The sequence below is a fragment of the Oryzias latipes genome, chromosome 1 (genome assembly GCF_002234675.1).
Source record: "Oryzias latipes chromosome 1, ASM223467v1".
NCBI lineage: Eukaryota > Metazoa > Chordata > Actinopteri > Beloniformes > Adrianichthyidae > Oryzias > Oryzias latipes.
The window spans coordinates 37,152,247-37,166,493 of NC_019859.2; the positions used below are offsets into that span (position 1 = coordinate 37,152,247).

Below are 14,247 nucleotides of genomic sequence, written 5' to 3' on the forward strand. Positions count from 1 at the left end.
CCCCCATCCAACCCTCCCTTGTTCTATTGATCCCTCCCTCCATCCATCCCTCCCTCCATCCAACCATCCATCCATCTTCAGAACTTGCTAAATCCCTTTCGAGGTCACAGGGTTGCTGGAGCCTATCCCAGCTACTATTGCAGGGAGGCAGAGTTCCCCCTGAACCAGAGCTGGGCAATAGGGCCAAAAAATAACATCTCTAATTTCTTTTACGCCAAATTCAAGTTTTGGTTTTAATCGATCTTTTTCTGCTTCCCTTTCCTTTCTTTAAAAAAAATGACAAAAGATGGACAATATTTAACAAAAACTCTTTTATTTGAACGTCTTCTTTGGAAATTGGCTCTAACACAGAGTTCCTGTGAGAATGTTTGCAGCAGATGCTTTGGGAGGGATCATCCTTTTCCACCTCACTCTATCATGAACATCTTCTACCCTAACATTAGCCAACCTCATGTCCTCTGTTAAGACATCCATATATCTCCTCTTTGGCCGTCCTCTTGCCCTCCTGCCAGGCAGCTCCATCTCCAACATCTTTCTACCAATATATCCACTATCCCTCCTCTGAACATGTCCAAACCATCTCAGTCTGGCTTCTCTGACTTTGTCGCTAACACAGGCAACATGAGCCGTCCCTCTGATGTACTCGTTCCTTATCCTGTCTAACCTGGTCACTCCTAAGGAGAACCTCAACATCTTCATCTCTGCTACCTCCATCTCAGCCTCTTGTCTCTGTCTGACTGCTACCGTCTCTAACCCATAGAGCAGAGCTGGTCTCACCACTGTCTTGTACACCTTTCCTTTGAGTCTTGCTGGCACTCTTCTGTCACACAACACTCCTGACACTTTCCTCCACCCGCTCCAACCTGCCTGCACTCGCCTTTTCACCTCTTTTCCACACTCCCCATCACACTGAACTGTTGACCCCAAGTACTTAAACTCCTGCACCTTCTCCACCTCAGCCCCCTGTAACCTAACGCTTCTACCTTGATCCCTCTCGTTCAGACACATGTATTCTGTCTTACTACGACTGCCCTTCATGCCTCTTATTTCCAGAGCAAACCTCCACCTCTCTAGCTGTTCCTCCACCTGCTCTCTACTCTCACTGCAAATTACAATGTCATCCGCAAACATCATTGTCCAGGGAGATTCCTGTCTTACCTCGTCTGTCAGCCTGTCCATCAGCATAGCAAACAAAAAAGGACTCAAAGCTGATCCTTGGTGTAGTCCCACCTCCACCTTGAACTCCTCTGTCTGACCTACAGCACATCTCACCACCGTCATACTTCTCTCATACATGTCCTGAACTACTCTGACATACTTCTCTGCCACTCCAGACGACCTCATACAGTACCACAGCTCCTCCCTCGGCACCCTGTCATACGCCTTCTCTAAATCTACGAACACACAATGGAGCTCCTTCTGACCATCTCTGTACTTTTCCATCAACATTCTCAAAGCAAAAATGGCATCAGTGGTGCTCTTACGGGGCATGAAACCATACTGCTGCTCACAGATCTCCACCTTCTTCCTAAGCCTGGCTTCCACTACTCTTTCCCACAGCTTCATTGTGTGGCTCATCAACTTTATTCCTCTATAGTTGCTGCAGTTCTGCGTGTCACCCTTGTTCTTAAAGATCGGGACCAGAACGCTTCTCCTCCATTCCTCAGGCATCTTCTCACTCTCTAAAATCCTATTGAACAACCTCGTTAGAAATTCCACTGCTGTCTCTCCTAAGCACTTCCATACCTCCACAGGTAGGTCATCAGGACCAACGGCCTTTCCGCTCTTCATCCTTTTCAGAGCCTTCCTCACCTCATCCTTTCCAATCTCTGCTTCTTCCTGCTCCACAACAACCACATCTTCGTCCCTTCTTTCCCTGTCATTTTCCTCGTTCATCAGCTCCTCAAAATACTCCTTCCATTTTTTCTGTAAACTCTCCTGGGTTGTTAGCACCTTTCCATCTCTGTCCTTAATCACCCTTATCTGTTGCACGTCCTTCCCATCTCTGTCTCTCTGTCTGGCTAGCCTGTACAAGTCCTTTTCTCCTTCCTTTGTGTCTAGCCTGTCATATAGCTCATCGTAAGCTTTCTGTTTGGCCTTTGCCACCTCTCTCTTCACTCTACGCTGCGCTTCCTTGTACTCCTGTCTACCTTTCTCAGTCCTTTCTACATCCCACTTCCTTTTAGCCAACCTCTTCCTCTGGACGCAGTCCTGTACTTCCTCATTCCACCACCAAGTGCCTTTACCGTCTTTCCTCTTTCCAGATGACACACCTATCACCTTCCTACCTGTTTCCCTGATAATCTCTGCTGTAGTTTCCCAGTCATCTGGAAGCTCATCCTGACCACCCAGGACCTGTCTCAACTTCTGCCTAAATTCCTCACAAGTTTCTTCATTCTGTAGCTTCCACCACTTGGTCTTCTTTTCTGTTTTCCCTCTCTTTTTCTTCCTGACCTCCAGAGTCATCTTACACACCACCATGCGGTGCTGTCTGGCTACACTCTCTCCTACCACCACTTTGCAGTCATTAAACTCTCTCAAATGACCTCGTCTACATAGGATGTAGTCCACCTGAGTACTACTACCTCCACTTCTGTATGTCACTCTATGTTCCTCTCTCTTCTGGAAGTAAGTGTTGACTACAGCCATTTCCATCCTCTTCGCAAAGTCCACCACCAGCTGTCCCTCCAGATTCCTTTCCTTCACACCAAACCTGCCCATCACCTCCTCATCACCTCTGTTGCCCTCACCAACATGCCCATTAAAGTCTGCTCCAATAACAACTCTCTCTCCTCTGGGAAAACTCTCTATGACCTCATCCAACTCACTCCAGAATCTCTCCTTCACTTCTAACTCACAGCCAACCTGTGGCGCATACCCACTGACTACATTCACCATCACCCCTTCGATTTCTAACTTTAGGCTCATCATCCTGTCTGAGACTCTTTTCACCTCTAGAACACTGTTTACAAACTCCCCCTTCAGAATCACTCCTACCCCGTTTCTCTTCCTATCAACACCATGATAGAACAGTTTGTATCCTCCTCCAATACTACGTGCCTTGCTGCCCTTCCACCTTGTCTCCTGCACACACAGTACATCTACCTTCCTTCTCTCCATCATGTCTGCCACGGACCCTTCTGCCTCCCCTCTTTCTTCGACCAACAGTAGTCAAATTTCCACCGACACCCTGTAGGTTAACAGCATCGGTGGCGGTCGTTGTTAACCCGGGGCTCGACCGATCCGGTATGTCTAAAGTGTTGTGGATGATTCGCATGGTTATTTTGGCAATTTTTACGCCGGATGCCCTTCCTTTTTTATTTTTAATTTTTTAACTTGTCCTGTGCAACAGCTGGGCAGGCAAATAAGACCTGAGGGCCTCTTGTGTTGGACATATTTTACTTTAACAAGAGGGGTTATTAATCTTCAGACAAACCAGAGGTATGTCTGAATAAACCCCGTTTGTAATTGAGGCCAAACTTTATTAATTTCAACCATGTTTGAAAATCTTTGGTGTTGGACCGGACGGAAAAGGAAAGGGGGGAAGAAGAGAGAGGGATGTTAGAGGGGGGGGGGGGGGAGGGTGATAGTGGGGGGGGGGGGGGGAAAGACCATGAAGCAGCATAGAGCAGACAGGTTTACTGGTTGTTTATCAATCACGGTAAGGTTCAAATGTAGTACAAAAAGGGCGGGGCCTGTCCACACACACACTCAAATGTTATCAACACACCTGCTAGCTGAAAAAAATGTCCACATGTCAACATGTACACAAAACAGATAGTGTTCACACGCATACTTATGCCTTTAAACCAACTAGTGTGAAATATTTCAGTCATTCAAACATGCAAACTGTTAGTGCAAAGGTGAGCTAACACCTGTGCTCAGGTGAGTGTTTATGTTTTTCTAAAATGGATGGAGGAATGTGTAAAGAAGGAAGGAGAGTGCCCAGCCATCCCCACACCAAGACCCCCGCCGCAGCAGCAGCGGCAGCCGGAACCCCCCCAACGCCACACGGGAACAGGCAGGGAACAACCGCCCCCCCGGGCGACCCAGTCCGCCACCCAGGCCAGGGCCAGCAGGACCCCCGCGAGGCCCCCAGAGTCAGAGTGCACGGAGGCACGGGGGAAAGGGAGCGCCGCCCCAGCCCAACCAGGAGAGCAGCCCCCCCGCCGCGCCGGGAGAGCCCAATGCAGGGCCCCACCCGAGAAGGACGCCCACAGCCCCAGACGAGCAGCCCATCACCCCCCAAGAGTTCCGGGCATCCCCCCGCCCCAACCCCAGGTACGAGCCAGGACCCCCCAAGGGAGACCCGCTCCGCACTCCAGGCAGCCACCCACCCGGCCCACGGTTGGTCCAGGGAGGAGCAAGGCAGGGGCCAACCGCCTCCGCCCAGGAGGGGAGCGCACCGGGGAGAAAGGGGGCCCACCAGGGGTGTTGTAAACTTGGCCCGACTAGGCTCGGCCACATTTGGAGATTTGGCTGGGCCCAGCGCCCAGGGGCAAGGACCAGAACCCACCCCCCAGGGACACCCCTGGCTCAGGTGTAATGTGAACCCCCCCCCCCCCCGTGCGGAGAAAGCACCGCCGCGCCCAGGAAACCGGCACCCAGGGGACACGGCCGCCGTTGCCAAGGGCCCAGTACCCCCCACCAGGGAAGGGGTAGGGGACAGATGGTCCTAGGTCCCACCTTCCTTGCAAAACGTGTGTGCATGTATGTGTGTTTGAGAGGGTCTGTGTGTGTGTTTATGTTGGAATGTATATATTGAAGGGGGAGGGGTGTCTGTACTAAGGGGGTGCAGTTAAAATTGGGGGGTAGGGCACTAAGGGGACATCTCCTGATTACTCACAGTGATGTCCCCTCACCCTCCCCACCAAGGGGCCCTAAATGTCTAAAGTGCGGTTAAAATTGGCGGGTAGGGTGCCAGGAGGACATCTGCTGCTTGCTGGCAGTGATGTCCAAGCAACCCCCCTACCAAGGACCCTACATGTCTAAGGGCCGGATGCCCTTCCTGACGCAACCCTCTCTATTTATCCGGGCTTGGGACCGGCACAGAAGTAACTGGCTTGCAACCCCTGTGGCTGGATTTTACAGTGACTGAAAGTAAAAGAATAAATTCTCTTCAGGAAATGTATTTTGTAATTAAAAGTTTATTAAAATCCTTGACGTCAAAACTCCTTCTGTTAGAACGATCCTCAATGAACAAAGTTGGGATGAAGGTTCAGCTCATTTACTAACGTAATTTATCAGATCAACAGCTGATGACGTCACTTGCACCTGCGCAGTTTGAGCCGCCACTGTCCCTGCGCGCAGCACTTTCAGCACCGGAACACGCGGAGAGCGCCGTCTGCGCGCGCGCAAGTGACCCTGCAGCCGAACGGTGCAGCTACCGTATCTGCAGTTTCCAGCGAGACACTTTGCCCACGAGAGAACGTTTCTGTGTTTCAGCTGCCATCGATCCACAGAACATCCGGGGACTCAGCGACCGAAGCTGTCGGGAGTGAACAGAAAACCCGCAGAAACGGAGCCGAAGCCGACAGTTGTCGAAGTCCGGAGGCGCAGAGTCAGCAGTAACACAGCAACCCCCCCCCCCACCCACCCACCACCCAGCCGCCCTGATGCACCGCCTCACTCACCCGCTCCTTGGCTTCCACGGTCGGGATGGACGGCAGCCAGCCGCCGGTGGGGAGCCGGTGGCTCTTTCTGCTCCACACACTGCGATGGAAGTAAAGAACCGCCGCGCTCCCCGCAGCCACGCACGCGCCGACCATCAAACAGCGCCGTGTCTGCCCACGGGGGAGCTCCCCTCCTGATAGCGGCCATAGCAGCAGCCTCCCGGTGAGGGCTGCCGCTCTGCGGAGCGCGGCCATTGCTGCTGCTGCAACCGCCGCTGCTGCTGCAACCGCCGCTGCTGCTGGGATTGTGCAAAACTATCGCGTGTCATCAGTCTCCTCGCGAGATGTGAGGCCGCGTGGATGTTAGAACGGGACCGACTAAATCAGACGCGGTGATCTACCGGACAGAGACTCTGATCTGCATCCAGTAGATCAGACCTCAAACGACAAGGTTTCAAAGATCAACCTGAGAAAAAAAAACACTGGACCTGTGAGCAAATAAATTCTACAGGCTAATTTAATAAAACGATGAATCGATTTTTTTCCAATGATCCAATCAGATTGATCTGTTTGGGAGAATCCACTTCAATGAACCGATACCACTAAAAACTCGTTTCAAAAAGACATCAGTTGATAGTCGAACTTGGAAAATACCAAATAGATTCAAACAAAGTTGGTTTAGTTTACTATAAGGTAAACCGGCCACGTGCATCAGCGGACAACACACGTGTGATGTCATGAACACGGATCAGTCCATCATTCCAGTCCAATGTGTGGACAGACTTTGAATAAAGTCATGTGACCATCCAGTGTCTAGAATGTTCTAAGAATGTTCCCTTTGGATTCTTTGGATGTGGAAAAACAACAGTGGTGAACTTTAGGAAACTAACATGTGAATGGATTTGACATTCATTCTAGTTTACTTGTTGGTTTGGACACAGATTTCATTTAACTTGATGATCTGGAAGAAATCCAAGAATCTGGAAAACTGTTCAGTAGCAGGAATTTCTGTCTGGAAGTTTGGATGAAGAGGATCTGGATCCACTTTAGAGGATCAGATCCAATCAGATCATAAGCCACAAATATCCAGGGAAATCAAAATGTTCAAATTAATCCGTACTTATAAGGGACATAATCAGAATTTAAAAACCACTGGGAACACTTTGAAAACAGATCAAAAGATGATCGACTGAGACTTTAACAACCCATCTTCAAGTTTTTTCGGTGCAATAGTTAGAGTAGAACAAGCAGAAAACATCCTAAAGGGATATTTTGAAACAATCTTGTGTTAAACATGGAATAAATACGTTTACGGACTCCTAACGTCACTTGTTAGAATATCACTTCTTTTTTCCTTTTTCCTCTCCACAAACTTGCCTTTTTGTTTCTTAAACCACAATCGGAAGTTTTCCGCCTGATTCTAAAGTTGAGTCTGAGTTGATGTAACAACCTGACAGCATAGCTGCTATAAGGAAAAATCCAAACAATATAATCTTTAGTCAAATTTTCTGGATGATAAAATATTTTCCAAGATGAATCGTAAGGGACCACTGGGGTTTTTGTGAGTCTTCACTTTCCATTGACGATCAGCAGTTTCAACTTTCAGTGGAGGATCAAAGATGCTGATGAAGAAATATCAAAGAAAAACTTTTCATTTGGGTTTTGACATGAAGGCCTGATGCTAACCTGATGGGGCTTTTCTGGTGACTTTGATGCTGGGAGAAGAAAGGGCAGACGGCTGACGGCCGGCCCGTCACCTGTTCCTGCATGAAGGCCTGAATCACTGCTGCTTAGCCGAAAACACATCAAACCCAAAGCAGAACTTCGAGGTAAAAAAAGGTTGATTGTGATTAACCGAGTCCTGATGTGCTCCCTTCGTTTATCAGAGTCCCTGCAGGGACTATGATGGGGCTGAAAGACCCACAGAACTTTCCCGCTCATTTCAGACCAAACGGCTCGGTCAGAGACAAAACGTCTGTTTTCCTTCTGAGGACGGAGTTCTTGTGTCCGGAGACCACGACCATGAAATCCCTGCAGGGGCTGTTCCTCAGATCCTCCATTATGCATCCATTCAAACCCATGCTGAGAGTGTGTGTGTGGGGGGGGGGGGGTCCCTCCAAGGGGCTCCTTCATCACCACCACTGCCGCTTGTCCTATTGCAGCAGCATCACTTCATCCAGGTCAGGTGACCCTGGGAACCACTGCAGGATGTGACGTTAAAGGGTCGATACGTGATCAGCCTGCGGCCATGACATCTACCCGCCATCTTTATGTGGCTGTGGCTCATAAATACTAATAAACGGGGGGGGGGGGGGCGTGGCCCGCGTGCACACCTCTGAGCCTGCGGCCCATTTATCAACTGGACTCCCGGGAGACAGAAGAGTGGGCGTGGCGTGGGCGCGAGTGCCTGCAGAAATTTCAAAATCGATGTATGGGGGAACCCCCACCCCCACCCCCCCAACACACACACCATGAAAATGCAGAAAAGACCGTCTGAATGCAGAAATAATAATCACACTCTACGTCACTTTTGTTGTTGCTGACGTCACTAAAGCTGTGCAGTTGCAGCTTTCTGTTTCTCTTTGATGTCCTCGCTCTGGGGTCAAAGGGTCATTTCAATAGAGTCAGACTGCATTATTTCAGGAGGCCGCAGTGTTTTGGTTTGTTTTAGTTATGGGGGGGGGGTGCAGTTCAAACAGGAACGTGTTTTTTCTGATCCTCTTACAAGATCTGCAGCCTTTGAAGTCTCCGCCTTTGATATGACTTTTAAGACCACAATTAAGGATCTCGGCGGGCTGTTCAAAGCGTCAGATCAATGATGGGATTGACAGTCAAGCGATGCCGTTTGCACAGGTGTGTGTGCACGCGGGCTCTAACAGGAGCAATAAATCAGCCGCTGAGCGTGAACGTTACGCAAACGGGGCTTTCCTCCGCGGCAGCACCTGAGTCAGGAGTTCGAATCCGGGCTCGCGCGCGCAGTGCGTGCATACACAGAAAAGCATTGCAGGTGCGCGCGCCGCGGGTGGGGGTCTGTGTCAGCCTGAGCGTCAGATGAGCGTCCCGACGGGGAAAGAGGAGGCAGATCCTTTTATGGGGACTTTCCTTTTTCTCTAATGGGAACGGAGCGCAAAACCAGCGCGACTCTGGATGCGTTCACATTCGCACTAAAACGCACCAAGTGCGCATCGAGGTGCGGCCGCTCCACTGCGCTGCGGAGACTGAAGAGGATTCATGACGAGTCCCGGGGAAGGGGTGGATCCCAACGCGAGGAGGAGAGACGGGATAAAAGAGAGGAGGAGAGAGGAGGACGGACTGACTCTGCAACCGGGAGAACGGAGCACTTTCATCCGACTTTGAGCAGATCTCATCAGCGCTGCGCAACAAACAACCTTCATCTGCGGGACCGTCTCTGCGCAAAGCCAACTCCTGCCGCTGTTGGCGGGACGGGGCCACTTCTCCCGCGCCCAGAGGCTCCGCACTCCTCTCAGAACTCGACTCGGATTCTGGGAGGGGGGCATCTGTAATGGGGGCAGCGGCCGAGCTGGGGAGCTTCACCCACGGCTTTCTGGACAGCTTCGGTGGCGCGCAGGCTCCGGTTGGCTCGCATTTCGTTCTCACCCCCGTGGACCCGGTCACCGGGCTGATGCTGGGGGGGCAGCAGGAGCACCTGGTGTCCGCGGAGAGGCTGTCCCGGAGCTTGGCGGAGCTCAGCCATCTGAAGGGGATCCTGCGGCGGAGGCAGCTGTACTGCAGGACCGGCTTCCACCTGGAGATCCATCCGGACGGTACCGTCCAGGGCACCCGGAGGGACCACAGTAGATTCGGTACGAACGTTTCCTCATCAGTAGCTATTGTGACGTCACTGAACCCAGAAACTGACACCAACAGATTCGGTCCTGAAGCCCAGCAGCTTCAGCTGAAGCTCCGCAGCTTCACAGGCTTTATCTGAAGCCGCAAGGCTTTACAGGCTTCATCTGAAGCCGCGGGGCTTCACAGGCTTCATCGGGAACCGCGGAGCTTCACAGGCTTCAGATGAAGCCGCGGGGCTTCACTAGCTTCATCTGAAGCCGCGGGGCTTCACAGGCTTCATCTGAAGCCGCGGGGCTTCACTAGCTTCATCTGAAGCCGCGGGGCTTCACAGGCTTCATCTGAAGCCGCGGGGCTTCACTAGCTTCATCTGAAGCCGCGGGGCTTCACAGGCTTCAGATGAAGCTGCGGGGCTTCACAGGCTTCATCTGAAGCCGCGGGGCTTCACAGGCTTCAGATGAAGCCGCGGGGCTTCACTAGCTTCATCTGAAGCCGCGGGGCTTCACAGGCTTCATCTGAAGCCGCGGGGCTTCACAGGCTTCATCTGAAACCCCGGGGCTTCACAGGCTTCATCTGAAGCTGTGTCCACACCCAGCTCTGCACATGTAGAGGCTCTCTGTTTGGATGGATGTCGTGCTTGTCCCTGCACCGCCTTCTGTCTCCATCACCAGCAGACTTTTCAGGGGAACACCTCCAGTTCTTGATAGAACTTTGGGTTCTAACCGTCCGGTCCTAAAGCTGTTAGAACCTTCTTTGCATGGATTTCCTGTTTTGTTTAAAGCAGAGTTGAGGTTTTTTTTGCATCGACATACAGGCTTACACAGAGCATGGTAGTCATGGTTACCATAACATCCATGTCTATCTGTTTGTTCTTTCATTGGATCTATCCAATTCTGACGTCATGTGACGCGTCTGTGCAGGTATCCTGGAGTTCATTAGTCTGGCTGTGGGGCTTGTCAGCATCAGAGGGGTGGACAGCGGCCTTTACCTGGCCATGAACAACAAGGGCGAGTTGTATGGCTCGGTAAGAAAACTTTTTCTACCGGATGTTTGAACGTATTGTTCTTTGCCTGCTGGCTAACAGCCTTTCTGCAGAAGCTACCTTTACCTCCAGACTAACCATCATGCTCTCTGTTTGAAGGCAAAGCTGTCAGCAGAATCTGTCTTCAGGGAGCAGTTTGAGGAAAACTGGTACAACACCTACTCCTCCAACATCTACCGACACCGAGAGAAAGGCTCCTTTTACTTTGTGGCCCTGAACAAAGACGGGACGTCTCGTGATGGGACAAGGTCAAGGCGACATCAGAGGTTCACTCACTTCCTTCCAAGGCCTGTAGATCCAGACCGAGTTCCAGAGCTGTACAAAGACATTTTGGGTCAGAGTTGAAACCAAAGAAAAGGGTTCTGGTGGCTCCAAATAGCAAACATACATGCTCCTAATCTGTTGTTGATCTGGACAGCAGAGGACCATGTCAGCACTCCAGAGCTGGAGAGGAGGAGGGAATCAGACGGTCTGGAAGTTTGATGGTTGCAGGAATCTTCTGTGGACGGTCACATAAAGGAAGCAAAGACTTCATGTTTTGCCCTGAACTATGCAAATGCCTGCTGGCCGTACATCATGTGGATTTCCCTCCATATTCATCAAACTAACATGCGTGTTGGTCCATACTCCATGTGGACCAGGAACCGGAGAAGCCCCCCAGCTGTGGAGGCGTGGCTGCTGAACCAGTGACTCTTCTATCAGAGGGTCTTCTCTATACCACAGAGGCTGCTAGGACTCTCTTTCATTGGCCGATCCACTGAAGTTGGGATTTGTTTACATTAAAAAGGCAGTTTGACGTATTGGAAAGCAGTGGAAGGACACCAAAATGGATCCTGCTCCAAAACTGGACTGTTCTTCAGCCCACATGGAGGTCAAGAAGAAGAAGGGTCAGAAGAACTTTGGTTCTGTTCAGTGAAGGATTTAGCTGCTGTCCGGACGGCGAGCGCGGGACAGACGTGGACATCTCTGCAGAAAGATCAGATTCGAATTTATCATGTTGCTTCCTGGGACACACAGTGTATTTATTTCATAAATTTATTTATTTTGAAAGTATATTTTTTCAGGTATGAGATGAATAAAAATGTTTCAAAAAGCATCAACGTTTTTATAGTTTTCTTAGACTTTCAGTGTGTTTTTATGGACTACATGTTTACCAAGAAAACTTTCAAATAGATTCAAACTTTATTGATCTGACATTTTCTAATGAAAAAGCAGCAGATCCTAAAGTATTGATAACACTAGTGAGTGTTGAGTGACTAACAGAGGGGTTGTGCAGTGATGAAACTATCTGTGCACGGTGGTGCAGTGGTTAGCGCACTTGCCCCACAGCAAGGAGGCCCTGGTTCAAGTCCCAGACCTGAAACTGAATCACCAATGGGAGATTCTGTTTCAGGTCTGGGACTTGGTCCAGGGACCTTTCTGTGTGGAGTCTGTGCATATGTGTCTTCCTCCCACCATCCAGAACCATTGGTTACTCTAAGTTGCCCCTAGCTGTGCATGTGAGTGTGATTCTGTGTGCGTCAGAGCAGCACCTTTGCCCATGAGGGGCCGGGATAGGCTCTGGCAGTCCAGCCACCCTGAAAGGGGTTTAGAAGATGAATCATCTTTGCTCTCTCACGATTTCATCAAAACAATCTTTAGTTGGTTATTATTTTGTATTTTCTGTTCTCCAAACATTTCAGTGGAAACCATGAACTGGTAGTAGTGCATCACAGAGTAGGCCTACGCAATAAATCACAAATTTATCGTCATATCAATATCAAGCTATGCAATATGCATATCGCAAAAGGCTCAATAACTGGTTACCTTAAATGTGCTAAGACAGTCTTATGGCAGCTTGAAGTTTAGAACGAATCAAAGAAATCCCTTTAGGGGTTTGACCAATCAGATAGACACCTTCACGTTGTTGACCAATCGATGGAGCTCTATTATGTTAGATGTTGGCCTCCTAAGTAGACGAGGGTCATTTGGAGGATAATTTAAGGTATGTTGACTCTTATTTGAATGTTGCGGTGAAATGGAAATGGAAAAGACTAATATGGCGAGTTTTCCTCATATCATGCAGCCATGTCACAGAGTGAGTCAAAGTAATTAATTGTATTTATATTCACAGAGTGGAGCTGTCGTCTCAAAAAGGTGAGCACAGAAAATAAAATACTGGTTGAACGAAACATCAATCAATCTTTGGATACGTAAAAAACCTGTACAGCGAGATACACCTGTGAGGAACAAGGAAGACGCTTCAGTGAAACGATGTCAAAAGAGAATCTGGTGGAGACATCTCCCTCCATCAAAAGACTGTTTATGACGTATTTATAACAATTCAACCAGTTTAACAACAGGACTTTAAAAAAAGAAGGAAAAAGTAAAAACATTCAATGTTATGTGCAATAAAAGAACATCACAGAATGAATTTACATGAAGTTCTGTCTCATAACGTAACAAAAGAAGAATAAACCAAAATACACTTTTTTGTGCAATTAAGTAAAAGCACGAGTTAATGCCAAAACCTGTGTAAATAGATATTTGACCTGCTGTTTGTGAATAAATAACATTTCAGATCTATTGGAAATGTTTCTGTATTTCTTTGCATTAAAGTGGCCCTGCGACAAACCGGCACCCGTCAGGATGTGACTGCCTTCGACCATGAGAGGTTGGGATAGGCTCCAGCAGCCCCATGACCCTGAAAGGGACAAAACGGAAGAAGATGAATGAATGAATATTTAATCATTTTGATGTACTGACCATGAAAACTGGAGCTAATTTGACATGAATTTCATTTAAATTATTTCACAGTTTCTGAATCACATTTATGAGACGGAAAAGAACAAACATGCAGCAAAACCAAGCTGACAACACGAAGCTTTTATGATCTAATTCCTCTTTCATTTTTCGGCCAAGCTCAGGGTGGGTACTATGGTACAGCAAGAAACGAGACAAAAAGGTCACAAACTATTTATCTGTAATAAATGAAAGCAGGTACGAACTCCAAAGATACAGATCTACGGTCTTGAACCCGACTGTCACTTTTCTTTTGTCCCAGTTATTTTAGTCAAAGGGGGTCCAAAAGCAGGAGGTGGGATTGGAAAAGGTTGAATGTAATTATGAAAAGTTGTCAGTCTGGAGTGAAGTGAGTGAACCCTCAGGACTGAAATTTCCTGAGGAGCAGGTGTGATTTAGGGATTCACCCCCCCAGCATGTGTGGGAACCTTTCATCTACTCTGTGCAGACGGCCTTGGGTCATGTGAGTCCTCAGGTCCTCGTTGGCTTTGTGAGACCGTCTGCGCAGCCCGCCGTCCCTTTCAGGAAGAGCTTTCCCGCCGTGTCACTGGATCCAGCACTGTCCACACAAATGTCCTTCACATCAGGAGGACATTGTCATACGAGCTGCAGCCAGCATACATGTTCATCGGCAACACGTTGCAGATGAGATCACAGCCTGTTTAGGGTCACATGTGTCCATTGTCAACGGCAGGACCACGGCTATACTGTGTCTGGTCCTTCCTTTGTGTTTAGAAAGGCCTATAGGGGCCCATAGTGCAGGACGAGAGCATCTCAGGACCTGAGTACCAGCATGTGATGCTGACTCACAACCAGGGTCAGACCTCCATCCTAGAAATAAAAGGCAGAGCCGAGTTAAAGTTCGCAAGAAAAGGTAAGTTGATGAAAAAAAGGAGAGAAAAGGTGATGTGGGTTCTTGGTGTTTGGCAGCCTGTCAGGTTTCAGTTTTCCTTTGAAGTTTGTGTTTTTACCTGGAGAGGGAGGCATGTTTGTGTGTGTCAAAGT

General features: G+C 49.2%; 2 protein-coding genes across 9 annotated transcripts in view; one reads left to right on the top strand and one right to left on the bottom strand.

Annotated features, from left to right (window-relative positions):
- The window catches only part of micu3 (mitochondrial calcium uptake family member 3), a 45,106-nt gene extending 39,127 nt beyond the window's left edge, over positions 1 to 5,979 (bottom strand). The window contains exon 1 of one of the 8 annotated variants that reach the window (XM_023951880.1): positions 5,634 to 5,979. In XM_023951880.1, coding sequence (XP_023807648.1) covers positions 5,634 to 5,867 — 234 coding nt within the window. In that variant the 5' untranslated portion in view covers positions 5,868 to 5,979. The remainder of the gene's footprint in view (positions 1 to 5,633) is intronic. The other 7 variants (XM_023951683.1, XM_023951742.1, XM_023951710.1 and 4 more) reach the window with 7 other exon arrangements.
- A 2,960-nt stretch (positions 5,980 to 8,939) lies between these two features.
- Positions 8,940 to 11,549, top strand: fgf20b (fibroblast growth factor 20b). The gene is made up of 3 exons (NM_001104740.1): positions 8,940 to 9,436; positions 10,340 to 10,443; positions 10,561 to 11,549. Exons 1-3 carry the CDS (start codon positions 9,136 to 9,138, stop codon positions 10,804 to 10,806), a joined length of 651 nt encoding a protein of 216 aa, NP_001098210.1. The 5' UTR covers positions 8,940 to 9,135; the 3' UTR covers positions 10,807 to 11,549.
- The last annotated feature ends 2,698 nt before the right edge of the window (positions 11,550 to 14,247 follow it).